The sequence below is a fragment of the Galleria mellonella genome, unplaced genomic scaffold (assembly GCF_026898425.1).
Source record: "Galleria mellonella isolate WM207_F2 unplaced genomic scaffold, CSIRO_AGI_GalMel_v1 utg38, whole genome shotgun sequence".
Lineage (NCBI taxonomy): Eukaryota > Metazoa > Arthropoda > Insecta > Lepidoptera > Pyralidae > Galleria > Galleria mellonella.
This window is the reverse complement of record NW_026442090.1, coordinates 3122674-3149777: the sequence shown is the minus strand read 5'-3', so window position 1 is coordinate 3149777 and position 27104 is coordinate 3122674. Positions and strand designations below refer to the sequence as shown.

Below are 27104 nucleotides of genomic sequence, written 5' to 3'. Positions count from 1 at the left end.
TACCATGGACATAACAGAGTATACTGTTTCACCCATGATACCCCCATGCGTTGCCATTCCTGAGGACTCAGGTGTTATTCCTCTGTACCCAGTAAATTCACGCCATATCCCACCCTTCAAACCGAAACACAGCCATGCAAACACAACTGCTTCACGGTTGAAACACGAATGGGACAGAGGTACCCAAGCAATCGAATTTTGTACAAAGACTCCCTCTGGTAAATTATAAATTAACACATTAAATGCTTAAATATTCGTGGCAAAAAGTCATTTTTCTTTGAAAAATGGAATAAGCTTACCCCGTGCTATCGGTATACATACGACAAAGTACCACTGTACAATAAAGGATAGATGATAAGCAACGATGGAGTCATATGACTAGTTAGATTTAATATGACGAATTCACCAGGTACTAAGCACTATAGTTTCCAAATGGAACCGCAGAGGCTGCCCCAACAGGGAATATTGCTAGTAAAGAGATCACGAGACCCCATTACTAACAATCCCCTTAGCACAATCATGCTTTGTTTGCTTCCTCTAGAATATATCGAAATATTATTTTTGAGAATAGAGGTACTAATGCTACACAAAATTTTATTAAAAAAAAGAAACGGGAATCAAAATACAACAAACACAAAACGTGCAGCTGTCAAGTTAGTGTAGGAGGCTGAATGACATTTTGTCCTTGTCCACGTACGTTTCAATCAAATTTAATTTCATACCTATGTATCACTGTGTGATCCCGGCATAAAATAGACCACTCCTTCCTTTCCCATGGGTGTCGTAAGAGTAGACTAAGAGTAGGCGAGGAATGGACAGCAGCGTCCTTCTTAGTACATCTATAAAAGTTTAACTGCGGTTGCGAACCCGCCTGCCAATCTTGGCAACTACTGGCAAAACTGCCCTTGTGGGAAAGGCTTATGTTCAGCAGTGGACAGTTAACGGCTAAAATAATAAAAAAAAATATATCCTCGAGTAATGCCGTTTATAACGCAAATATAAAGAGAAAGATAAACGTAATACCTAATATCATAACAAAGTGAATTCTCATTCGAAGCAATCCCGTCGCATAACATTGTAGCTACTTATTTATATTCTGTTATTACATTCGTATCCCTGGTGCGGAGGAACAAATTTATTGTGTTACAGCATGCAGGCAATCTAAGTAAGTAACCTATACATAACGAAACATAACGAAATCGTAAAAGTCAAGTCATCAAGAAGATTGGTATTATGTATATGGAGAGCCAGAGCCAATATTTTGTCTCGCTGTATGAAATACAATAACAGAGAACATTAAATTTTCTTGTATAAAGTCGACAAGGTTTTATTTTTGGAAAATCAGAGCAATCTTAAAAGCAAAGGTAAGTCGTCTGAACAAAAGTATACAAAAGACTCGTAACTTATACCTTTGGCCGCAAGAGAATATCAGTGCTTTTCTCTTTTGAGGGCGAAGCAATAAACTGAGTTGTGACCATTTTGTATTGTTATGGCACACTCACAAACGAAAAATTGTATTTAGCTTTATATTTTTTTTTTTTAATCATTTATGTTATCTCGCTTTTTATGTATATCTATATATGTTGTAATTTGTGTGCTGTAATGCAAATAAATTATCTATCTATGTACACTAATATAATAAAGCGGGAGCGTTTGTTTAAACGCGATTATCTTTAGTACTACCAGTCGAATTTGAGAGTTATTTTTGCATTTATTAACTTATTTTTTGAGGAAGCTTATTCAACATCACGCTATAATTACGCGCGAAATCGCTAAATACAAATATTAGTAAATTATATATAGATACATACCCCAATCCTATAAAAGGCAACATTAGCCTACTATTCCCACGCTGGCAAGTCTTCAGTGATTTTTTAACATTATAAAGTTAAATGGGATTAAGAAAAAATAAATATAATTAAAACATTTTTATTCATCAAAATACACCTTATTAATCAGTTATATTAAGAATATTATGTATTATTCACTCAAAATAGTAAACATCAGGCACAATTGTATTTTACACAAGGTACAGGCACAATTTATTTTAGTTTCTGATATGAGATTCCACTAAAAAATGATGGCCTTTCAAATCAAAAACCCAGTACCCGGAGCGAAGTTTTGCCTAACGCAAAAAAAAAATGTATAGCTTGTACTGTGTTTAGAAAAATTAAAAGTAAATTAAAAACTTCACTTCAAGTACTGATTTCTTACAAATAGGATCAAACACATGGATTCACATAAAAGTAATCTTCGTCCGAACTTGATTTACTTGCCATACATTCAAGTTTTCATATTGCTCGATGCACGCATCCACCTTTAAAATAATTCATAATATTAATTTATTTTATATTATAAACTAATTGACTTTTTGAGGATCTTGGCATTTTGTTCGATACATAAATTTATTCATTCCGCCTCAGCGGTAGATGCCTGTCAAACTCGGCTAGGTATAGTCGACGTATAAAGTAAAGCAATGTAACATACATTAAAAAGTTTAAATTAATTATACCCTATTAGGTCATTGATCAATTCTTTTTTGATTCATCATGATGGGACAACTGACTTCATTCCCGTCATTTTATCTTTCACTGATACCCCGCTATTGTAAGCCATTAGCATAGGCGAGTGCGCCATTCCATCTTTATATACTCAAAAAACTCACCTATATTATCAGTAAGTAAATAAGTATATGTAATTTAAGGGTATTCTATCCTTAAAATTGAACTTTTTCTCAAAAAAATTAATGAAAATGAAAATTTTACAACTATATTGTAGTGAGATAAAATTTATTATCGAATTTTGAATGGCAGTCGTTACATTATCAGTATCACTCACTTGATCAGGTTTAAATCCTTTGTCCACGCATCTCTCAATTACGTCCGCAATTTTTACAGTTTGGCTCGAGCCGGCCAGGTCGCGCACAATCGCGAAGATTCTGTCCATAGAACTTATGCCCCTAATGGATACAAAATAAAAATGAAAATCATTGCTCAGTACAAAAACAGATATAATCATAACTAAAAACAAGATTTTGTTTCACAAAAAAGAAAACTATTTCAATCATTACAAAACCTAATTATCTTTATTTGAAAACCAAACTACTGAACCGATTTTGATAAAATTTATTTATTCTTTATTGCACAATAAAGCTTTGTACAAGTGGCGAGCTTAATGCCATATGGCATTCTCTACCAGCTAATCATTAGATAAAAACAAAAAGCATATAAAGGGCAGATGTGGTAAAAAACTTGTGACATAATTATAGCAACATAATGAAATAATTATACATAATGATACATAAGAAATACACATATAACACATAAATACTACTTATAATATATATAGTTATACTAATATATATATACATAATAACTTTGGTAAACATTATGAGATATAGTAACTATTGAAAAACCTGGAACTAGAGCTGGTTTTGTTGACTCAACAAATAATTAAAAAGTCTTCTTTTTAAAATATGCTTAAGAAATTCTATAGGACTAATCTGAAAGTATATTCTTTCTAAACGATTTATAATCAACACAGTTCTGAGGAAACATCTTCTCTTGATCTTATCTTCAAGACAAGAAGATAATGTTTAGTTTTATCGCTAAACCAGCTTTTACTCACAATTTGCCCGCGTGTCTGGGATATATTTACTAACCGGGAAAAGAGTAACCGATACCTTTCATCAGATACAGTACGTGTATACCAAATTTCATAGTGATTGATTAAGCTGTTAAGCCGCTATAAGGTAAAAAACAAATTCTCTTTCACTTTAATAATATTAGTAAGATTCTCTTCCAAGCTAACACTGCACTGCCTAAAGATTAATAAATAAGTCCTCCTTTTGTACAATAATTTTATGCTATCAGTTACAAAATTAGAGTCTTAAGCGTATTTTTTTTTAAACTTGTGACTAAAAATATATACCTCTGAACATTATCTTCGACATGCTGTAAAGATTGTTTCGACATATCCACAAGGCGGATCGCCTCCGACACATCCTCCTTTTCCACCACATCAGATAACCTAAAAACCATTATTTTTATTTAGTAAAACCTTTTTTAAAATATAAATTCTGTATTTGAAAAGTTTATAATAGTAAATTGCAAATTTTATTCTTCCAAGCTACCAGTGATGATAGGTAGTGCCCATGTCAATATATAAAAATGGTTAAAATTTTTGCCAATTAATTAATGTATTTTTTTTATTTAAAAAATTGGCTTTATTACCTAATTAAAAATGATTTTATTGTGAATTTAATTGAACATAGGAGTGATTGCAATATTCAGTAACTTCAACATGTATAAATGGAATCCACTTGAATATTTAAAATATTTATAAAAAATACCTGAGACGTGCTAATGCTGTCGACAAACGCAGTATAGCGAGCAGATTTCTGGCGGACGTAAACGTCACATCCCGCGCGTTACGTGCTTCGCGACGCATCTCGACATACGACGCTATAATAAAAACAAGTTAATCATCATTGGCGACCGCGTACGTGCAAATGCAGTGTAGGACGGTCCCTCACTAGATGGAGTGACGACTTGAAATGCATTGCAGGGAGTCAGTGGATGCAAGTAGCTCCGGACCGTTCTTTATGGCATTCTATATGGGAGGCTTATGTTCAGCAGTGGACGGATAATGGCTGAAATGATGATGAATTATCATTGTATTAAAATCTGAACAACACTTTTCAAGCATAATAATCCGAGTAACGGCGATAGGCTCGCCACTTGTCACGTTGGTCACTAATATGTATACTTGGCAACAATTGTCAATTGCTTTTGATTATTACTAGTATTGACTTTAGAGAAAATTTCGGTCGATGGCGGCCAAGTTCAAAAGACGCTAAGATCTAATAAGAGACACTATCGTTACAGCAGATAGCACGGATATCCATTGACCTTTTCTTTTAGTCAAAGGAGATACTGGGCACAGGCGATGAAAAATTTTAAAGGGTGGCGACCGTGAATGTTTTCGTTGTCAGGTTAAAAGCTCTATCAAAAACTTGCCAAGAGGTATTTGGTAGATTGAACCAGCTTTTTTTTATACAACTTAGAATGGCAAACAAGCTGACGGCCCACCTGATGTAAAGTGGTAGCCGTCGTCTATAGACATGAGCAGTACCATGGACATAACAGAGTATACTGTTTCGCCCATGATACCCCTCATGCGTTGCCATTCCTGAAGACTCAGGTGTTATTCCTCTGTACCCAGTAAATTCGCGCCATATGCCCTTCAAAACAAAAACCCAGCCATGCAAATACAACTGCTTCACGATTGAAACACGAATGGGACAGATATACCCAAGCAATCGACTTTTGTACAAAGTCTCCCTCTAGTAACTACGTCATTATAGTCATGAGCATATTTATTCAACATGAAATTAATCAGGAAAATGGGGCAACACGTCAAGTTGTTACTCACAGACGATGTAGTCGGCGAGATGCGGCGGCACGGTGGGCTGCTTGCGGCGCGTGAGTGCGACGTAGCGGCGAACGAGCCGCATGGGTAGCGCTCGCCGCGACGTCGGCGGCTGCTGCGAGTGCTGATGTACGTACGCTATATGCTTTGCCAACTCTAAGTCTTTATCCCTGAAGCAAACATATACATCTATTAATAATGTTCCACTACGTCTGTGTAGCGGAATGGAAATTATCTACTTGAAAACCTTACTAATATTACAAATATCAAAATGAGTTTCTTACTTCTTGGTACCGTAACGTTAGTTTCGTGATGATTGCTCAACCATTTTACACACACCATTTGAGAAGAAGAAGGATATTATTTTCTTTTATGTGTGATAATGAAATAGCAACCAACATTGGTGGGATACCAGTCAATGAACATAGATAATACAGAAATGAGGCCAGTTGGCTCATCATGACAAATTGACTAGAAATTAACCACAAATATGGAAACTCTATAGGGAACCGAATGGAATTATTTCCATTCAGTCAGTTCCCTCTAGAAGTAGCTATACCTAAGAGGAATATACCCACTGCAAACAATATACCTTCACAGATACCAAATTGATTCAGAATTAGCTAGTTCAGGTTTAGACTCTACAGTTTTGTATTATCTATTAGGAAAATATAAATAAGGTACTTATATATATTTCAATCACACAATAATTATATATTTTATTAATATTTCTATAATGTTTTGCAATTAAGGACACGAATTAAGTGGATAAATAATTAATAATTTCAGTGTCTATTCATAAAGGTATACATAATGTTACTTATATGTGAAATGTAAGCTATATAAATTGCACTTATCGTGTTTTTTGGTCATAAAGGGTAAACATGTACAATATCTTAGTCTTTATTTATAAAGTGGTAAAAAAATATTCAAGCTATCATAGGTAGGGGATGAGGTCATCCCCCAATAAAAAGTCATTTTAATTGTACCAATACGATATTATCTCTTGTTAATGGTATTTATACCACAAATGGTATGTTTTTTAATAATATAATTTGGCGTCAAAATCAGATAATATTGATTGCGTTGTTAATTAAACATAACAGATGGAATGACAAGTGGATACATTGTTGTGTTCTTGGAAATACCAGATACACGGCATTAGATAATATTCAATTGTTTTAATTGAGGCCACACTATCTGCACCAGTATCAACCAGAGATGGTCACTGACACGAAACAAAATTAATTATTCATAGCACTAGGTTTATTTCCCTAATGAGTACTTATAATAATATATTATATAATACAATAATAATAATTTATTAAGCAAAAATATATTTATATGATAATATTTAAAGACTTTTTATATTTTTTTTTTTTTATTATTTTTATTTAAAGATACCTTAGAAGATTAGATTTAGGCAAAGCACTTAGCGGAAAACATGCGTCGGAAATTTATAGCTAATATGGATATATATACTTATATGAATATTATTACGGATATGGTTGTGGTACAGGTACAGGTAGTAATAGTGGTGGGCTACCATTATTACTACCAGTAATTACTACTACCACCACTGGTGGTCAATCTAATGGTAGCGAAATTAAAAAAAAATGTAATCAACTAACCAGTGATATGGAATTCTGCTAATTAACATCTAATTCAGTAAAATAAGTATTAGTATTTTTCAAACATTGACATAATAACGTCGTTTGTTACCTATTGGGTTTATCCTGAATGAGCCACAGCAGATCGAACCGAGACAGTAACGCTGCTGGCAGCTGTATATTCTGCTCGATGGAACGCTTCGGATTATACCTTCCGTACGCGGGATTCGCCGCCGCCAATATCGACACGCGGGCATTCAGACATGTCATTATACCCGCCTGTAAAAATGAAACGTTTAAAATATTTTGTTAATAATATTAAACGAGCTTCTGCCCTTCGTACTTCTTACGCGTAGATTCCGAAAATATCAATGAAATAGAGCACTTTTCGTGGGGTATCGAGATAAAACAAAAACTTTATTAAAAACGAGAATTAGATCCTCACAAACACAACTGTAAAAACCGTATTCAATTTAATAGTTTTTGCGTGATGTCGGAACAAACATATAGATAGACTAACAGACAAAATAAGTTTAGCTTCTATTGCTCTTATTAACATTATCATACAGTTTCTTAAATAACTTTCATATACAGATATAATCTAGTTACAATTTTATTATATTAGTAACATTATTTTAAATACTTGTATTTAATTGCACTGTTTTTATTGTGGAACAAAGTTAATGTAAAGTTAAAGTAATTTTGTAATTTATATAATTATATTAAATTTTAAAGTCACAACATCTGAGGAAACAAAATAATTTTCACATATTAGTGAAGAAATTCATTAGTTTCATATTATACAATAATAAATTGATCAAAACTTTGTTACGTTATACACACATCTAGATATTATGTACAATGACATCTATTGCTTTCCACAATATATATAATCACGTGATATGTCAAACAATGCTTGTTACTTAAGGTATATGATAGTAATAAAACACCCCTGGATAATATGACGATTGAGGGCATCAAATTATTAAAACACTAAATTAGATAAAATTTTAAATTTAACTCAATTTTATACATTAAATACATTTTTTCATTTTAGAGAAATTCTATTAATGATGTGGGATCATAATTATATTTATTATTTTGCAAAAAGTTGTATCCCTTTAAATATCTAATAAAATAAATTTAAATATCTAATAGCTATTGATCTATTTAATATTTTCCGACTGAAGTTAAATTTCTATGAATAAATTTGGTCAAGTTTATTTATTAGGATGTAACGACATAGGGCTAATGCATTGGTATACCTTTGCGATACTAATAGTTTGCTGCTCCATGACCTCGTGTATAGCTGTGCGGTCAATTTCTGCCATCTTATCGAACTCGTCGATACAACACACGCCCTGATCAGCCAGAACTAGAGCTCCTCCTTCCAACATCATCTCCCCAGTAAACGGATCCTAACAATGAAAGGCAGAATTTAGTAAGCTATTTATTTAGTAAGTTGCATTTTAGTAAAGCTTAGATTTTAAAATAATTAATTCATGGCATACATAAATACAAGTAACAAAGGTAAATTATAAAACTGATTGTAAAATATTTAAATTCAGAATATTGTAAAATATTTGAATTCAGAATAAATAAATAATCAAATTATACCTTAAACAGTGCTTAAAGCGTGTAGAACAGAAGGTATGAGGTAAAAAAAAGAAAGGGAAACTGTAAAAGTTAAAAAATATGAGAAGGCTCTCTACTTATAAATCCATATAAATTGAGATAGAAGGTGAGAGAAGACAAGGAGGAGAAAAGAGGACTAAAAAGGGAGAGAAGGGGAGAGAAAAGTGTGTACCTTCATAACGGCAGCTGTGAGACCGACGCCGGAAGAGCCGCGTCCAGTGGTATACTGAGAGCGTGGCGCGAGACGGTCGATGTAGTTCAGCAACTGAGACTTGGCCACTCCCGGGTCACCCATCAAGCAAATATTGATGTTACCGCGAATCTTCATGCCATTAGGCCGCCTAACCATTGTAATAAAAGTTTTAAGAGAATGTATATAAATTAGCCATCTGACACCACTCCCATGGGAAAAGTAATAATGTAATCCTTAAGTTATTCATGTAAATTATTTCAATTTCATGGTATTCTATAAACACATTTTCTTAATTATTAATTACTAACATATATATTATTAATGGGTGATGGCCATTTGGTCCCTGGATAGAACAGGCCACCCCTTCTTTTCCTGTAAGTGTCTTAAAAGACGACCAAGGGACGGCGAGGGATGGACAGCAGCATCCCTCTCAAAACATCTCTAAAGCCTACCTGCGGTTACCAATCCGCCTGCCAAGCATGGCAACTACTTGCAAAACCCCCCAAGGGGGAGGCTTATGTTCAGCAGTGAATGGTTAAAGGCTGATATGATGATGATGATATTATTAATAAATAATCTTAATTTACTTGTCAACACCGCCCACAAGCAGCAGTAGTAGTGCTTTCTTCACATCCTCATGGCCATATATCTCTGGCGCCAAGCTCTGCGCCATTCTCGAATACAAATCCTCCTCAGACAACTCTGCCAACTCTTCCTCAGTGAGGGCTTCAGAAATCTCGTTCTCATCACTTTGGTTCAGGCAAGTCACACTCTGTTATAATTATTTAAAAAAATATAACATAAAAACCAATATCTATGTCTTCATGTTGGATCATAATCTATCTATTAAAAAACAAAAGAAATACATTACATATGAATTGTTGAACATAATTATATCAACCTATAAACAAACTACATCAACCTAATTTATTAATAATAGGAGTCTTGTAGCTTCACTGCTAGTAATTTTTTTTTATGCAACTTAAAATGGCAAACAAGCTGATGGTCCACCTGATGGAAAGTGGTAACCAGCGCCTATAGACATGAGCAGTACCGTGGATATAACAGAGTATACTGTTTCGCTCATGATACCCTCCCCCTCCCCCCATGTTCCTTAGATTCCATCCCTAAGGTATTATTCCTCTGTACCCTGTAAATTTACTGCCATATCCCACCCTTCTGCTTCATGGTAGAAACATGAATGGGACAGAGGTGCCCAAGCAAATGACTTTTGTACAATGTCTCCTTCTGGTGTATATATATTTTTTTTTATCTCCTGAGAAACCACCATGACTAATAAATGATGAATTCATCACAATGGGCCAATTGACTAGACTGCATTCTCACCTATCATCCCTTTATTTTCACACACATTAGGTGTGTGGTGACACACCTAATGTGTGTGCTAAAATACCATAAAATTCAACACAACATAATGTTTAAAAATATAGGGATTTACATGAGCCTCAAGGTATGTATCCGAGAGCAGCCCCTGCACAATCTGCTTGAAGCCAACGCTAAAAAGCGGCAGGAAGACTCCACTGACGGCCACGTGGTCCCCAGGTTGCGCGCGACGGGTCGTCTCGCCGCGGCAGTACACCGACAGCTGTCGCGGAATGTGCCCCACTGGCACTTGGTCTGACTGCACAACACATCCAAGTCCATATTAATAAACATAACTATTTGAAATGATTCATTAATAAATGAACTTTTTTTTTTTTTTTTTTTTACAACACAGGGGGCAAACGAGCATGCGGCTCACCTGATGGTAAGTGACTACCGCCCATGATCACCCACAACACCTACGGCATTGCAGGTGTGCTGCCGGCCTTTTAAAAAGGAATATGCTCTTTTCTTGAAGGTTATGTTGTCGTATCGGTTCGGAAATACTGCTGCTGGAAGTTGATTCCAAAGAGTGGTTGTGCGTGGGAGAAAGTGCCTTGAAAAACGCACGGTGGAGGACCGCCACTTGTCCAGATGGTTGGGATGAAATTTTAGTTTATGGCGGGTTGTACGATGGTGAAAATCTGCAGCAGGTATCAATCCGAACAATTCTTCAGAGCACTCCCCATGATAAATTCGGTAGAAAATGCACAGAGATGCAACATCTCTACGCAGTTCCAGTGGGTCGAGCCGGACAGTAAGACGCCGATCGTCAACAATTCGAGCTGCCCGACTTTGAATGCGGTCTAACGGAAGGAGTTGGTACTGTGGCGCTCCTGCCCACAGGTGAGAACAGTATTCCATGTGTGGCCTCACTTGAGCTTTATATAGTTTCAGGCGGTTTTCTGGCGTGAAATACCGTCTCACCCTATTGAGCACCCCCAACTTTTTGGAAGCTATCTTAGCTTATACTTAGAAAACAGTTGTTTATGAATGGTTGACCAAATAATTCTGAATTCAACTTGTTGGTTTTATTGTATGAAAAAATAGGGGTAGGCCTTTACTTAGCAACACACAACTAAGAAAAAAATATTATTTTGCACCATAATGCCAACCATATCCATCATAATGCCATGATTTCAAGTCACTAGGCTAATAAAAATAATTGTTTGCAAATAAAGCCACAAGGTACAGTTAGTTATGTATAAGTTCTTAGATGGGTAAAATAAGGATATTAAAAATTGTTCTGCCAGATGATCTGATTTCTCATAATACAGAGTATCCTAGCTAGATGATCAGGTGATTACTGTTACTGTGCGGCACTTACAAAAAAAAGTAGCATATTAAGAAATACTAACATGCTCCTGAATTTTCAATTCCTGGAATTTTTGAAACCTAGAACCTCTGGTTTGCAAGTGCAATTGTCCTGCGGTCTTGTTAAGGCGGCACTCATCAGCCGAGCAGGCAGGCGGCGGCGTGAACTGCAGCGCACGGACCGGCTGGTACGTTTCCGCGCCACAAGCACTGCACGAGTACGTTGCCACCACTAGAAGAGGCTTCACATCCGTGCATCGGGTCACAATACCTGCAGTCAAGTAAGGGTGTATTCATTTATGAACATTTCATCATATGAGGACATGTTTAGATGACCATACTGTTCTATGAAACCTTTTTCAGTTGAGTTTTTCAATTAGTTTACCAGAGGGAGACTTTGTACAAAAGTCGATTGCTTGGGTACCTCTATCCCATTCATGTTTCTACCGTGAAGCAGTTGTGTTTGCATGGCTGTTTCGGTTTGAAGGGTGGGATATGGTGTGAATTTACAGGGTACAGAGAAATAACACCTGAGTCCTCAGGAATAGCAACGCATGGGGAATATCATAGGCGAAACAGTATACTCTGTTATGTCCATAGTACTGCTCATGTCTATAGGCAATGGTTACCACTTTCCATCAGATACAAAAACCTGTTTACAAGCATATTATTTAAGTTCTCAGCACTAAATCTAAAGCAATCTAAATTACATTTGAAAAATTTTAACTATTTGTTCTGTAGTATGTAATGAAAAATAATTAGGAAATTTTTCTCACCTCTTACTGTAACAAGTTTGCCAATGTGTTCTGCTTTTACTTCTCTAATTGGTATGGACTTGGAAGTTGCCATATCCTTAAAATACACCTCACTAAAACAATATAAAAAATGTTATTAATTAATTACAACAACTCAAAATTATTACAGACAGCAATATAACAAATTTACTACTTATATACTAATACTAGTTTTATATAACTGGATTAAAAAATTTAATAAAAATACTATGTACTCATGGAGAGGTAGGCCTTAATGAATCTGGATGAAACAGAAAAACTTAGAATCATAAAGAACTACTAATTGATTTTTTCAATTTGTAGTTCTTTATGACTCTATTATTAATTTTTTAGTTTGTGCATTAATTATGTGCCATACAAGAAATATCAAATATTTTTATTTTAAACAAAATGTTATTCATTAAACTTACAATCGCCTAATAAGCTCTGGAGGATATCTGTTTCTTGGGTCTCTCATCTCTCCTGGAATTCTATGATTTCGTGCTTCCAACATAATTCTATGTTCAATGTACACATCTAATGAGTCTTTAGAAGCCACCTATTAAATAGATAAGATTGAATAAGATCAGAAATAATATTTTACTAAAACAGATAACTATGGTATGTGGTTTTAAGTAGTTACCTCTTTATGCTTATAGTCTGGCAACATTTCATACACAACATCGGAGACCATATTAGTGTACCGACGAGTATTTGACTTTACAGCTTCAGCCAATTCCTCATTAACTTCATGGAGATCATCTAAGTCCACAATAAAAGCTGTCTAAAAGTAGCATTATAAAAAATTATTAATAATTATAAAACATCCACAATGCATGCATCAAAAACTAAATCTAAATTTACAAGTCACTTAATTTAAAAACATTTACACTTTAGTTATTTTTGTCATGAACTTCTTGAAACTATCTGTAATTCTAATAAGTTTAATTTTTTTTTTTTTTTTTACAACACAGGGGCAAACGAGCATGCGGCTCACCTGATGGTAAGTGACTACCGCCGCCCATGATCACCCACAACACCTACGGCATTGCAGGTGTGCTGCCGGCCTTTTAAAAAGGAATATGCTCTTTTCTTGAAGGTTATGTTGTCGTATCGGTTCGGAAATACTGCTGCTGGAAGTTGATTCCAAAGAGTGGTTGTGCGTGGGAGAAAGTGCCTTGAAAAACGCACGGTGGAGGACCGCCACTTGTCCAGATGGTTGGGATGAAATTTTAGTTTATGGCGGGTTGTACGATGGTGAAAATCTGCAGCAGGTATCAATCCGAACAATTCTTCAGAGCACTCCCCATGATAAATTCGGTAGAAAATGCACAGAGATGCAACATCTCTACGCAGTTCCAGTGGGTCGAGCCGGACAGTAAGACGCCGATCGTCAACAATTCGAGCTGCCCGACTTTGAATGCGGTCTAACGGAAGGAGTTGGTACTGTGGCGCTCCTGCCCACAGGTGAGAACAGTATTCCATGTGTGGCCTCACTTGAGCTTTATATAGTTTCATATAATGATGATAAATTATATATTCTTTATATAATTTTATGAATAATTAATTATAAACATGATACAATGTCAGAACACAACCTAAAATACACCGATTCTAACCTACCTGTTCCCTATGAGCAACTTTTGTAAGTTGCTCTGCGTATTTAAAGTTTTTATGTCCTTCATCATCAGTCTGGCAAAAATCAATAAAAAAATTCTTGAAGGATTCTGTAAAATAAAAATCACTTGTAATGCAACCGCAAACAAACAGACTCTGAGATAACAAATACGAAATAATATTCTTACCCTTATCTGCAACATAATCACGCATAGCCATTTCAAATGATTGTTTAATGAGAAAAATCAATAATAAGGTTGTTTAAGTAAAAACTTTATATTTTAATCTATAACGCACAAAACATATGCAGTTTAAAACAAGTTGACAAGTTAAAAATAATTGGCGCGAAAACTTTGTTTTTGTAATAAATTCGTTCAAATTGATATGCAAAGAGCGCAGCCTATACAGCCCGAGGATAAATTTCTTTTTTACATTATTTAATTTCTTCATTAACTTAATTATAGTATATCTAATTCAATATTTTTTTCTGGTAGATTACCATTCCATTATCATTCTTAAAAAAAATTTGTAATAATTAATTAAGGCGGTATGAAGTAGCAATTTCAATTTCACATTTATAATATTTAAAAGGATTGCCACTTGTAAAAAAAACAAAAGACATTGTAGCTAGATCTCTTTCCTATAAACAACAGTCGATTGTCCTTTAATTTAATTTAAATAATTTTATAAACTGAATGTTATTTAATATTATTGCTAATAGCATTTTCTACCAGTCAGTCTTTGGGACGTACATTGAATCAAGAATACAGTACTTTAGTGATAAGATAGATAATGATAATAACAGATATGTAAATAATTGTAACAACTAACATTAAATAATGATATTAATATACATATATAAAGATGAAGGGTAAATAATTTTAATAAGCAATTAACCGTTTACGAAGCCTTTCGTAGTTGTTTTTTAAGTCGCGAAATTCTATAAAAGAAATAACCCGCATTTAGTCAGTTTAGTTCTTGCCAATCTTGGATACAATCTTTGTTATTTCCATACTAGCTTTCAATGTATGGATTTGGTTAGAGATTATCATGCTCATGTGTAGTTAAATTATGAAATCACAATAGTGCGAACTTAACTTATAAAAATCCTGTCAAATGTAATGCGATTGGCTGCGATCTACACTACTTGTGGAATAGTTTTAACTTGTATTTTATATTTCTTTTTGTTTTGACGTTAAAATTATGACTATATTTAATTAATATTGACTTTTTTTACGAAGTTTACTCTAGAAATAGACCAGATATTACGAGAAGTCTTGAAAACTTGTGTTTGTTATCAATAATACTATGAATTTGAGATCTTAAGGTAATATTGTATAAAAAAATATATTTAAGAATTTTATTTTTGCTAAAAAAATGTTCTTCGGAACATGCATTGTGATTCCTTTATCACACGATTCGCGTTTCTACTATCAAACTATAGTATAATTATAACCCTATTCGTTTCCCTTTTTTGAATATCAGGCTGGCCAACATAATGAGAAAAAGCAGGATTTTTTGTGTAGATTGGTTAGATGTTCCTGACCAAATCGGTTTAGGTGATTTATATGAAGTGAAGTCTTTTATCTTTAGGTTATATACTCTAGTTCCCGCCATTTCCAATGTCTGTCAATTTTTATTTACAATTTTGTTTTCTTTACTTATATTTTTTAATGCACAATTTTTTATTAAAGTAATATTTATCTTTCAAATTAAGTAGGTAATATAGTGACTGTAGTTTTAAGTTAGTTAATTATCAATGTTAAAATGTCAGAATCATTAGGTAAGTATCTTATAGTAAGTTCCGTTTAGTATTGAAAAGGAAGGGAGGTGTAAATGATTACTTCGTATTTTGTTTGTATTTTTTGTTAATCACCATTGTTCATGTTTCAAATAAATCACATATTAATACAGCAGGGCAACGAGCCAAACGCCAGAAAGTTGATAAACATGGACGTCAGTCTGCATTTGAGAAACTTAAACAGCTCAAAGGCAAAGGTTCCAAACATAAGTATGACGTCGATAACTTGGAAAATGTTTACGATACCGTAGATGAAAGAGAATACAGTGAACGAGTACTGCAAAGACAAGAAGATGATTGGATAGAAGATGGTAATATTTTAGTTAATTTTTATAATATCAATAGATTATTATTTCGGTTGTTCCCACTAATAGCTGAAGACAATGGATACGGGTGGGAAGTGTATTAATTAGAGAGCCGGTAGGTACCATAAGTGCAGAATACAGTACTAGTTTCAAATAAATTTTGTCTGTCTGCATGGTTTGTTTGTTCATTACATAAAAACTAGGGCACCAAATTGGATGCTGTTTTCACAAATATATTCCTGATGATCTAACTTAAAAACTAGTGTAGATTTTATTTTGCTACACCATCTAGAAGTAGTTTATTGAATTGGTTTTCCTATTTTAAAAAGTCATAAATATAAAGTAACAGTGAAAAGCAAGTCCATAATATAATTAGAAAATATTTAGTTAAATCTGGAATTTGTGATAAAATATAATCAATACATAAATTAAAAAAAATCAAATTTTGTATTCAATTATAGATGGCACAGGTTATGTGGAAGATGGACGGGAAATATTTGATGATGATGAAATTGAAGATACCTATGTTGCTACCGAAAACAAGGGATCAGGTCGAGGACAGAAGAGAAAAGCCAGAGTTGCAGCACCCTCATCCAAAGGGAACATAAGAAATCTGCTAGGTTTAATGCCATCAAAGAGAAAAGAAGTTAATATCTTATGTTCATTTTAGTTTACTTTTTACTGTTTGTGAAAACCATTTTTCTATTACATAGATAAACCTTACATTTTTTATTAATCAAAAAGTATATATATATTTTTATAAGTATATATTGTATAACACTATATTATATAACACTAATAATATATGGGATCGATTTTGAGACACCATTTCTCTAAACCTATCATAATAAAATCTTTATTCTAAAATTCTAAATTAATATAAACTAAATTTATACTAATAATAGCTTTAATTCAAAACTTAATAATTTTGTATATGTTGTACATATAACAGTAATTTCATTTCATATTATTATTACAATTAAAATATTAGGTTAAGAGATAGAAAAATGCCACCTCAAAATCAGTGCCAAGATCACAATAATTTTTAAAGTACATATTTGAAAAATAAACTTAATATATTAAGTAAAATAAGTTATAGGTCTTAGTGACTTATAAGATTTAAAATTTTAGGATGTGAAAATATCTGACGATAATATTTTATCAGATATAATGTCAGATTTGGATGGTAATACACCATCCACAGTTGTGAAACCCAAAACTTTAGTGACACATAAGCCAACCATAGTTGAATCAAGTAAGAGAGAAGCACAAAACTACTTCAAGAACCTGTCTTCTTCTATAAAAAAACCAACTGTACTGTCTTCAGCGGCGAAAGAAATCACAACAGTCAAACAAGAGACAGTCGTAAGTAGAGACTTATTTATAATTTTCTTATCTATTTATCAAAATATTATAGATATCTTAAATATTCTTACTGATGTTTTAAATGTAAAATTGAGTTTGTTACATCTTCGTGACACAACAGGTCAACCAATTATCATTAAATTTTTTATATTTATATGTATTTAGGATGAAGCAGGATGGTTTACACAGACAAAGTCATGAGTAAAATTTTATCAATACTTTACAAAATCTATTTTTAGTTACAGGATCAAACTGTTGATAGAAATAATATAGTTATTAATTCGAAGCCACCTATTGAAATAGATCATAAAAAAACAGATATGCCAGTCATGAACAAAGTAGCGCCTAAAAAAGCCGAGTGGAAAATAGACAAGGAAATTAAACAAGAAACGGAGGACTCTGCCACACAAAACATAGAGGAGTTTCACACACAAGATGTAGATTTTGATGATGATGATTTTACTGATGATGCATTATCAAAACCTATAGAAGTTAAAAATGAACTTAACACAGGAAGTAATATAATAGATGTGGCTGAAGAATTCTTAAATGATGACTTTGAAATTTTTCCATCGAAAAAAGAATTAAAACCGTTATCAAGTACATGGAATGATCAGATGGGTGATAACCAAGTACAGGCCTCTGTTCAGACAGATGGACTGTTACCTCTTCACACAAATGAAAATGGGGAGAATGTGCTGAAATTTTACTGGTTAGATGCTTGGGAAGACAGGTTTTTGAAGCCAGGAGTTGTATACTTATTTGGCAAAGTTTATGTTAATCCATCTGATAAGAAAGCAGGTTGCCTATCTTGTTGTGTGGTAGTAAAAAATATTACAAGGCAGATGTTTTTGTTGCCAAGAGAATATGTAAGTACATCCTGTTACAATGATATCTAAAACATCTGTATGTAATTATATTAAAAATATGAAGAATATCTCTATAAATACCCTTTGTTTTTTAAAAACATATCTAATATCTAATTGTCAATATTATCTTGAGAAATCATGAAAGAGATAAGTTATAAAATGTTTGTATTAGTTAAGTTGACAAGTATTAAATATCTTGAATACAGATTTAAGTCAGCTTAAAACATCTGACAGATCAATTAAACCCAGGCCTTATTTACGCAATATGCCTATCCCTGCACTATAAAAATTGCTATGATGTAGTACACTTAATATTTATTTTCTAGAAACTGGATCCTGTAACACTTGAGAGTACAGATGAACAAGTTACTATGATGGATGTGTACCAGGAGTTCAACACTTCAGTGGCCAGTGAACTTGGTCTCAAAGAGTTCAAGTCTCGTAAAATTACAAAAAATTATTGTTTCAATTTACCTGATATACCAGCTCAGTCTGACTACCTAGAAGTAAAGTATTCTGTAAGTATGAATTTATTGTATTTTTCTTTCTTATAGCTTATGATTTAAAATTAATTTCACTGAAATAGGTCTAAAAGTAGCCATGATTATTTGTAATAAGGTCCTAATATTATTCATTTCTGCAATATAATCAATCAAACAATCTTCTATATAAGCAGTTCACTGATTCTTAATATTTTATCAGTGTATCAGTTTATAAAATCAAAGAAAACTTAGCTTTATTATAAAATGTACAGGCAAGCATCCCTCCACCATCGACCGGCAAGAAATACCTGACATTCTCACACATATTTGGAACAAACACTTCATCCTTAGAAACACTCTTATTGGAGAGAAAAATTAAAGGACCATGTTGGTTAGAAATTAGACAACCAGAGAAGGTGCAAGCAAAAGTGTCCTGGTGTAAACTAGAAACAGCATGTAACATAGAACACGTGAATGTCCTCAAAAGCGAAACTAATTTAGAGGCGCCACCTATTGTTGTTGCTACCGTAAGTAAATACTATTAAAGAGAATAAAGAGAATTAGCAAAGAATAATATATTTTATGTTACAATCAACAACCATATATGAACATCTAGTTACCATAGCGACCTAAACACAGATATATAATTACACTGATTTAAGATCACTAGACGTGCCACATACTGGAAGTGCTTCCATAACATTCCCTCTCCTTTTTCAAGCCAAACTCATTATATAACTTTATTAGCCTAGGCTTGTAAACAGGCTTCGTAAGAATATCGGCAAGCTGTTCTTCAGTTGGTACTTCTTCAATAGTAAATTCTCTTTCACATACACAGTGTCTTACATAGAAGTGTATCAGCTTTATGTGTTTTGCTTTATGGTATAGTTTATGGATTATGTACTTATTTGACTGTAGACTCAATGCGTAGAGTAGGCATATTAAGATTAATTTTTAATTTTAAATACCCATTTGCATTGTAATCCTTTTCTGTTCTTTAGCAAATCTGTCATTTTTAATGTCTCATTCTCATATGATGAATTCATTTCTTTATTCATTGCCTCAATCCACTTATCCTTTTCAGGACTGTTTAAGACTTTTTGGTATAAAGATGACTCAGAAACAGATATAGCCTCATTAATAACTTCCTCAAAATTGAATCTCTCAGGGAGTTTAATTCGGTTACGATCACGAAGTTGTCGCCCCATCGTTGCCTCTATTTCATTTTCATCCCTTTCATTATCTTCTTTAAACAATTTAATATTTTCATCCCTACCATTTGTCTCTATAGGTGAATTTAAATGAGTTCCACAATTTGCACAAGGTATTGGTAGTACATATGTTTTATTTCCTACTGGCTCTACATTAGGTTTTTCTGGAGGTTTGTCAATCTTGCGTTTTTCTAGTAAAGATTTCTCATCAAATACTACATCACGTGATCTCATCAATTTCAGATTTTTCACATCGTAAACGCGATATCCTTCATCTCCATCATACCCAATAAGTATTCCTTTCTCGGCTTTACTCTCTAACTTTCTCAATCTTTTCTGTTTTGGGATATGTACATAGCAATTGCATCCTATAATTCTGAGATGATTTATTTTTGGCTTTTTATTATACCATAGCTCATGCGGTGACTTTCCATCTACTGGAGTTGGCCCCGTTCTATTGAGTATATAGACTGCAGCTTTAGATATTTCAGCCCATAAACCTTTTGGTATCTCATTATGAGCATGCATAAGTGCTCTTGACATCTCCACAATTGTACGATTCTCTCCTTCAGCAGAACCATTTTGTTCAGGAGTATATGGCATTGTTAACATTTGCTTTATTCCAAATTCTTTCAAAGTATTACGTACCTGTTCGTTATCAAATTCTCCTCCATTATCGCTCAACAACCCTTGAATGACGTGTCCAGAAGTATTAACTTCAGCTAGAAATTCCTTCAAGCGAGCGTGTACCTCTGACTTGTGTCTCAAAAAGTAGATCCAACGATATTTCGAGTATTGATCTTTAAACAGAACATAATATTTAAATTTTGAAATTGAATAAGAAAATGGTCCACATACGTCTGTGACAATTAGCTCTCCAGGTTTGGTAGCTTTAGGTCTTTCTCCGAACTTCTTTCTGTGGCTCTTGCCGAAGAAACAGCCTTCACAAATGTCAGCAGAACTGGAATCTAGCCTTATTCCAAGCTCTTTTTGTATTAATTTAGCTACATGACGACAATTTTGGTGCCCTAAGCGTTCATGATACAGCTGAAGATTCTGTAGCGTCGATAACTGGTTTGCTTCATTTTTAGGCATTAATAGCTTTACATTTAATTTATATAAACTACCATGCTCCTCACGATTTCCAACTAAAATCACTTTACCATTATTCTTCATACAACATGATCGAGCAGTTGATTGAAAAAGACTATTTTTAAGCACATCTTGCGCAGCTAGTACAGAGAACAAGTTTCGTTGTATACTTGGTACATACCATACATTAGTCAATGTTATCAACTGTTTTTGTCCATTTATATCAGCTTCAAGTTGGATAGAACCTTTGCCAATGGCTTCAATTCCGTCCCCGTTAGCAGTCGTAATTGTATGAGGATCATGAAAGTACTCGAAAGACTGAAATACATCTCTCCTATTAGTTACGTGACTTGTCGCGCCGTTATCTACGTACCATGATTCTTTATGAAGATTTTTATCAGTGCAAGCTAGAGCTAGACCTGTCGACATTACTACATTCGTAGATTGCTTTTGAGGTTTTGGAGGTCTACCATCCGCAATCCACTTTTTACATGACCTGACTTTGTGAAACCCTTCTCCACAATAGTTGCATTTGAACTTTTTCTTCTTACTTTGCTTCTCATTACGTTTCTCACCTCGTACCATAAGAAGTTCATTGCTACTTTCACCTTCATCTATATTTTTCTTTAAAGACCTTTCATATGCGCACAGCTGAGTAGTCAAGTTCTCTATCGTATGATCATTCACTGACATCAAGGCCCAACTAGATTTGAAATTGAAGTACTCCTCAGGAAGTGAATCCATAATTTTACATATCAACAACATCTCTGGTAGTTCGGTCTTGCCTTGTTTCATTAAGATCAGATTTACTTCATGCCATAAATTCTTTGCTGTAGTCAAGTGTGTCCCCATATCGTGAGTAGGATCAAGCTTGTATCCAAAGAATTGCATGCAGACATCATAAAAGCGATCTTGTGATACTCTTTCATAAAGCCGGTTCAGTTCATCCCAAGCTTCTTTAGCTGTAGTAAAACGCATAACTTTGGCGAGCATTTTCTCTGTCATATTGGTGGTGAGTAGTAAAAATGCAGTGCTATTGATTCGCTCATAAGCATCGTACTCTGCTTTATAAGTCGATATAGCTCCCGGTGTGGCAGTGGTACTTGGATGTGTTGGCTTTGTGAGTGTCCCTTGAACCGCTTCCAAGGCTCCGGCGTGTGTTCTCAACAGCATCAACACTTGAAATTTCCAAGTGGTCCAGTTAGTTCCGTCGAACGGTCGAATGTCGAGTTTTACATTTGTAGACATGTTTACACTCTCTCCGAACCTTTGTTCTTTACAAACTATCTATTTACCGAGGTCGCGAACGCTCTGCTACCATATTAAAGAGAATAAAGAGAATTAGCAAAGAATAATATATTTTATGTTACAATCAACAACCATATATGAACATCTAGTTACCATAGCGACCTAAACACAGATATATAATTACACTGATTTAAGATCACTAGACGTGCCACATACTGGAAGTGCTTCCATAACAAATACTCTTTTATTAAAATGATGTTGACCATGATGATTTCTCTGTGTTGTTTAATTCTGTTAGAGTTATTTACTTCCACTAAATGCGGCTCTTCACCGTGGATGACGACTTTGAGAGAAATTCTAATGTTAGTTTAATGTGTGGCTATTTTTAAATTTGTCTAATTTTTTAATTGAAACCTTATTAGTAAGCATCAATTTTACTAAATATGCTCATAACTAATAGTTAGGTAGACTAGTTTCTTAAATACTTATATACAATACAAAGCTAGGCACAATACCACAACTCAATAGTTAAATGCAGAAATCCACACTCTAATTACCTCTTTTCTTTATCAACAATATTTGCTATAATGGTGATCATAACATTTGGGTTATCTAAATTTCACCTAACATATTTGAATTAGAGTTGGTAATAAATTAGTTATTAGGTTTCCAAGCTTCATCACAATTTGTGTAGGAATTTCCATGCATACCGTTTATGTAAAAAGCTAACGAAAATCACTTATCTCTAACTTCGATATAGGGCCCATCTATTGGTATTGAAATTTATTTGATTAATGTTATAAAAATTATGAAATTAATAAATACAATTAATTTAATTATGATATATTTTTTTCATATCTTTTTTGTTCCTATTTTTAGATAAATATGAGAACTACTACGGATCCTAAAACAAGAAAGACTAAAATCTTGATGTTAAGTTGCCTGATACACAACAATTTTCCCATTAATAAATCGCCGCCAAATCCTCCTTTCCAACAGCATTTTTGTGGTAAGTTGTATCCTTTCATATGATAAAACGTTGATAATATTGTAATATACAATTAAACTTTAAAAGGGACAAGTAAATTTACCAAAGAATGAATTTATACATATTATCCTGCATGTACTGTTTTAGGGATTGAACAAAAACAAATGGCAGTGAAATTAATGAGTATCTATTATAACATAAATTTTTTTGTATGAATACATTTAGCACAATTACACTCCCTTCATTCACACAAGGCATGCAGGTGTAGCAGACGTCAATAGATTACGGAAACCTCTTACAATCGGCGGTACATATTGTAATGAATCCTTCATTTTAAAATGTTACTAAAAACGAAACAATAAAAAATATATTATTTTAACCGTTTCCAGTCATGACTAAATGCAATGAAATTTGGCCATTGGATTTTAAACAGACATTTCCACAATATAAAGCAACTAAACTTACGAAATGTGATACGGAAAGAGAACTTCTTAACTATTTCATGGTGCAATTTTGGAAAGCAGACCCAGACTTGGTTGTAGGTCACGATTTGCAAGGGTTTCAACAAGATTTGCTTATTGGAAACATCCTAGATCTTGACATACCAAACTGGTCCCGTTTGGGCAGATTAAAGAGGTCAGTTGCACCAATGAAGAAATTTGCAGGAAAAGATGCATTTCTAGGGCGCCTTGTATGTGATATCAAGATTTCAGCTATGGAACTCATAAGAGCAAGAAGTTTTGATTTAGACACGCTTTGTGTGAATGTTTTGAAAATGAAGGAAGGCGAAAGATTGGATGTCGCTCTCGAAGATTTGCCGCGATATTATGAAAATAGTAGAGACTTGTTCCAGCTTGTTTCTTTGACCATGCAAGATGCCTCTTACATTCTAAAAATCATGTGTGAACTGAATGTTATACCTTTAGCATTACAAATCACACAAATTGCAGGCAATATTTTATCTCGAACTTTATTGGGTGGCAGATCTGAACGGAATGAATTTTTACTTCTCCATGCATTTACAGAGAAGAACTATATTGTACCAGACAAAGTATACGGGAAAAGAGGTAGTAATAATGATAAGGACATTGATGAGAAAGAAGAGACTGTTGTTAAAAAACAAGGGAAGAAGAAGGCTGCATATTCAGGAGGATTAGTACTTGATCCAAAAAAGGGTTTCTATGACCAACTTATATTGCTTATGGATTTCAATTCTTTGTACCCGAGTATTATTCAAGAATACAACATCTGTTTCACAACAATAAAAAGAAAAAGTGCTGCTACTTCTGATGAAGACATAGCGAATCTCGTTCTACCAAACTCCAATACAGAATTTGGCGTCCTTCCCACACAAATTCGGAGACTTGTTGAAAGCAGAAGAGAAGTAAAAAAATTAATGAAATCTCCCGACTTGCCACCAGAACAATACATGCAGTACAACATAAGACAAATGGCTCTCAAGCTGACTGCTAATTCTATGTACGGTTGTCTGGGTTTTACACATTCGAGATTTTACGCTAAACCGCTGGCAGCTCTAGTAACAATGAAAGGCAGGGAAATCCTATTGGATACTAAAGAAATAGTCCAGAAGCTGAATTATGATGTTGTATATGGTGACACGGACAGTTTAATGATTAATACAAATTGCTTAGATTATGATAATGTTTTTAAAATAGGCAATGATTTGAAAAGAGAAATCAACAAAAAATATAAACAAATTGAACTAGATATAGATGGAGTATTTAGATATCTGCTACTTCTAAAGAAGAAGAAATATGCTGCAGTAGTTATCACAAAGAACAAGAATGGGGAATTTGTACTAACACAAGAACATAAAGGTTTAGATATTGTGCGTCGTGATTGGTCACAACTGGCTGCAGAGGCAGGCAAATTCATTTTGAGTCAAATACTTTCAGAACAAACTGCTGATGAAAGACTGGAAAGTATACAGTTGCGTTTAAATAAACTGAAAGAAGATCTGACCACTAACAAAATGCCACTCTCCATGTTAACAATAACAAAACAACTTACAAAAAACCCTAATGAATATGCAGATAAAGTTGCTCAACCTCATGTGCAAGTGGCTCTCAGACTAAACAGTAAAAACAGTAGAAGATTTAAAAAAGGTGATACAGTGCCCTATGTCATTTGTGATGATGGTACAGGTAAATCTGCAACACAGCGGGCCTATCATATTGAAGAATTAAAGAACTCTGAACACCTCAAGATCGACTATAAGTATTACCTTGCACATCAGCTACATCCAGTGATATCGAGAATATGCGAACCAATTGACGGTATGGATCCATCGCGAGTCGCCGACTGTCTAGGATTGGACCCTTCTGGTTACAAACAACTGTTGAAACGAGAGGACACAAACACTGAATCATTTGAAGTGCAGAATGATCAAGAAAAATATAGGTATTGTAAAGACTTCGTCTTCATTTGTGCGAATGAAAATTGTAAGAAGGAAAATAGAATACGAGAGACATTCATAAAATTAGACAAAGAATGTGTCACGTTTTTAGAACATTGCCAGAACGAGACATGTTCAGTTAGACCGTTGAGCTATTTAGCATGTATAAAAAATCAGTTGAGCATGCAAATGCGGCAGTACCATGCGCAATACTATAGTGGCTGGTTATCCTGTGAAGATCCCGCCTGCGGATACCGCAGCGCTCGCTTGCCGCAAACCTTCGTGGCCGGACATCCACTGTGCCGTAACTGCGAAAAGGGTCTAATGTTTCGGGAGTACACAGAGAAAGAATTATACCTGCAGATCAATTTCTTCATGTTCCTTTTTGATCTTAGTAAAGCCAATGCAAGTAAGTATATACTTTTTTTACATATATATATTCATAAGATTTCTAAAATGATATGGAAGAAAAAAGACTTACAATGATGTCATTGAGTAAACTAACAAATTAGCACTCTCGTCACGTCTCGTTTCCTGTTAGTGGCATAATAGGAAACACTAGTCCTTTTCACAAATATATATATATCCTTATCCGCAACGTATAAAGGATAATATTAGCATGTTTTGACATGACAAATATGCTAAATCATCCAAAAATAAAAGTGTGCACAATGCAAGGTAAAATATTTCTGATGTTGCTCACAAAATCCGTATTTTGCTTGTAATGGTGTCTCAATATAACTATTACTGGCATTGCATGTCATATCTATTAGAATGCAGGTACTATTCAAAATTATTCAATTATTTTTTTGAATTTTAAATTGCATTTATAGTGAAAGTAATGCATTCAACTTGCACCAACAGAAGTACTAATATCTATTTGTCTATGTAAAGAATTATGAAATTGTAATTATAAAAGCTTGCGTAAATGAGGGGTATTTGGTTAGGACAGTAGTGTACTTTTGTGAATGTGTGCTTATATCTTTGAATTTCTTCAAAAATGCACGAAGGTTGTGTCTTTGCAGGTCTATATTGTGATAATTATTTTTCAGAAATGCGACTATCACTACAGATAACAGGTGCGTTCCAAGAATTAAAAGAAATGGTGGAAGATTGGCTGGCCCAATCAGCTTACTCTATAATAGATCTCTCAAAATTATTCAGGTTCTTCATCTTAGATACCAAAACTAATAACAAAGGGGAAACAGAAGCACTCGAAATTGACATATTACCTGAAACTGAACAGATAGATGCTCTTTTAGAAATGGGAACCTACTAAGATGTATTTTTTAAAATATCATGTTTACTTATAAAATTAAATAACTAGTAAACTAATAAAATTTTATATTTATAGACAATTTCAATTTTTTTC

The 27104-nt window shown here is 33.9% G+C and overlaps 2 protein-coding genes across 3 annotated transcripts; one reads left to right on the top strand and one right to left on the bottom strand.

Moving 5' to 3' along the window:
* Positions 1-1913: 1913 nt before the first annotated feature.
* LOC113522607 (DNA replication licensing factor Mcm7) lies at positions 1914-14310 on the bottom strand. Its single transcript, XM_026908347.3, has 16 exons — positions 14144-14310; positions 13962-14065; positions 12982-13122; positions 12770-12897; positions 12342-12433; positions 11610-11836; positions 10328-10510; positions 9456-9640; positions 8848-9016; positions 8306-8458; positions 7153-7319; positions 5434-5600; positions 4352-4463; positions 3931-4029; positions 2839-2959; positions 1914-2317 (listed from the first exon to the last, which is right to left on the bottom strand). Exons 1-16 carry the CDS (start codon positions 14172-14174, stop codon positions 2237-2239), a joined length of 2160 nt encoding a protein of 719 aa, XP_026764148.2. The 5' UTR covers positions 14175-14310; the 3' UTR covers positions 1914-2236.
* Positions 14311-15540: 1230 nt separating this feature from the next.
* On the top strand, positions 15541-27090 carry LOC113522693 (DNA polymerase alpha catalytic subunit). Of its 2 annotated transcripts, none has more exons than XM_026908463.3 (10): positions 15541-15738; positions 15870-16067; positions 16523-16707; positions 17193-17426; positions 17672-18295; positions 18622-18813; positions 19050-19304; positions 23208-23337; positions 23706-26141; positions 26785-27090. In XM_026908463.3, exons 1-10 carry the CDS (start codon positions 15723-15725, stop codon positions 27009-27011), a joined length of 4497 nt encoding a protein of 1498 aa, XP_026764264.2. In that variant the 5' UTR covers positions 15541-15722; the 3' UTR covers positions 27012-27090. The 2 variants fall into 2 exon arrangements, with proteins under 2 accessions (XP_026764264.2, XP_026764263.2); XM_026908462.3 differs by having other exon boundaries at positions 17666-18295.
* The last annotated feature ends 14 nt before the right edge of the window (positions 27091-27104 follow it).

What these genes read in the sequence shown, in the direction of transcription:
- LOC113522693 (XM_026908462.3), top strand. An exon ending in TGCCATCAAAGAGAAAAGAA is followed by an intron (nt 16,708 to 17,192) that starts GTTAATATCTTA and finishes TTAAAATTTTAG; the next exon opens with GATGTGAAAATATCTGACGA. An exon ending in TCTTAGTAAAGCCAATGCAA is followed by an intron (nt 26,142 to 26,784) that starts GTAAGTATATAC and finishes ATTATTTTTCAG; the next exon opens with AAATGCGACTATCACTACAG.
- LOC113522607 (XM_026908347.3), bottom strand. Translation starts at nt 14,174, where the DNA reads ATGGCTATGCGTGATTATGTTGCAGATAAGG. An exon ending in CAGACTATAAGCATAAAGAG is followed by an intron (nt 12,898 to 12,981) that starts GTAACTACTTAA and finishes TCTATTTAATAG; the next exon opens with GTGGCTTCTAAAGACTCATT. An exon ending in CAAACTTGTTACAGTAAGAG is followed by an intron (nt 11,837 to 12,341) that starts GTGAGAAAAATT and finishes ACTTGACTGCAG; the next exon opens with GTATTGTGACCCGATGCACG.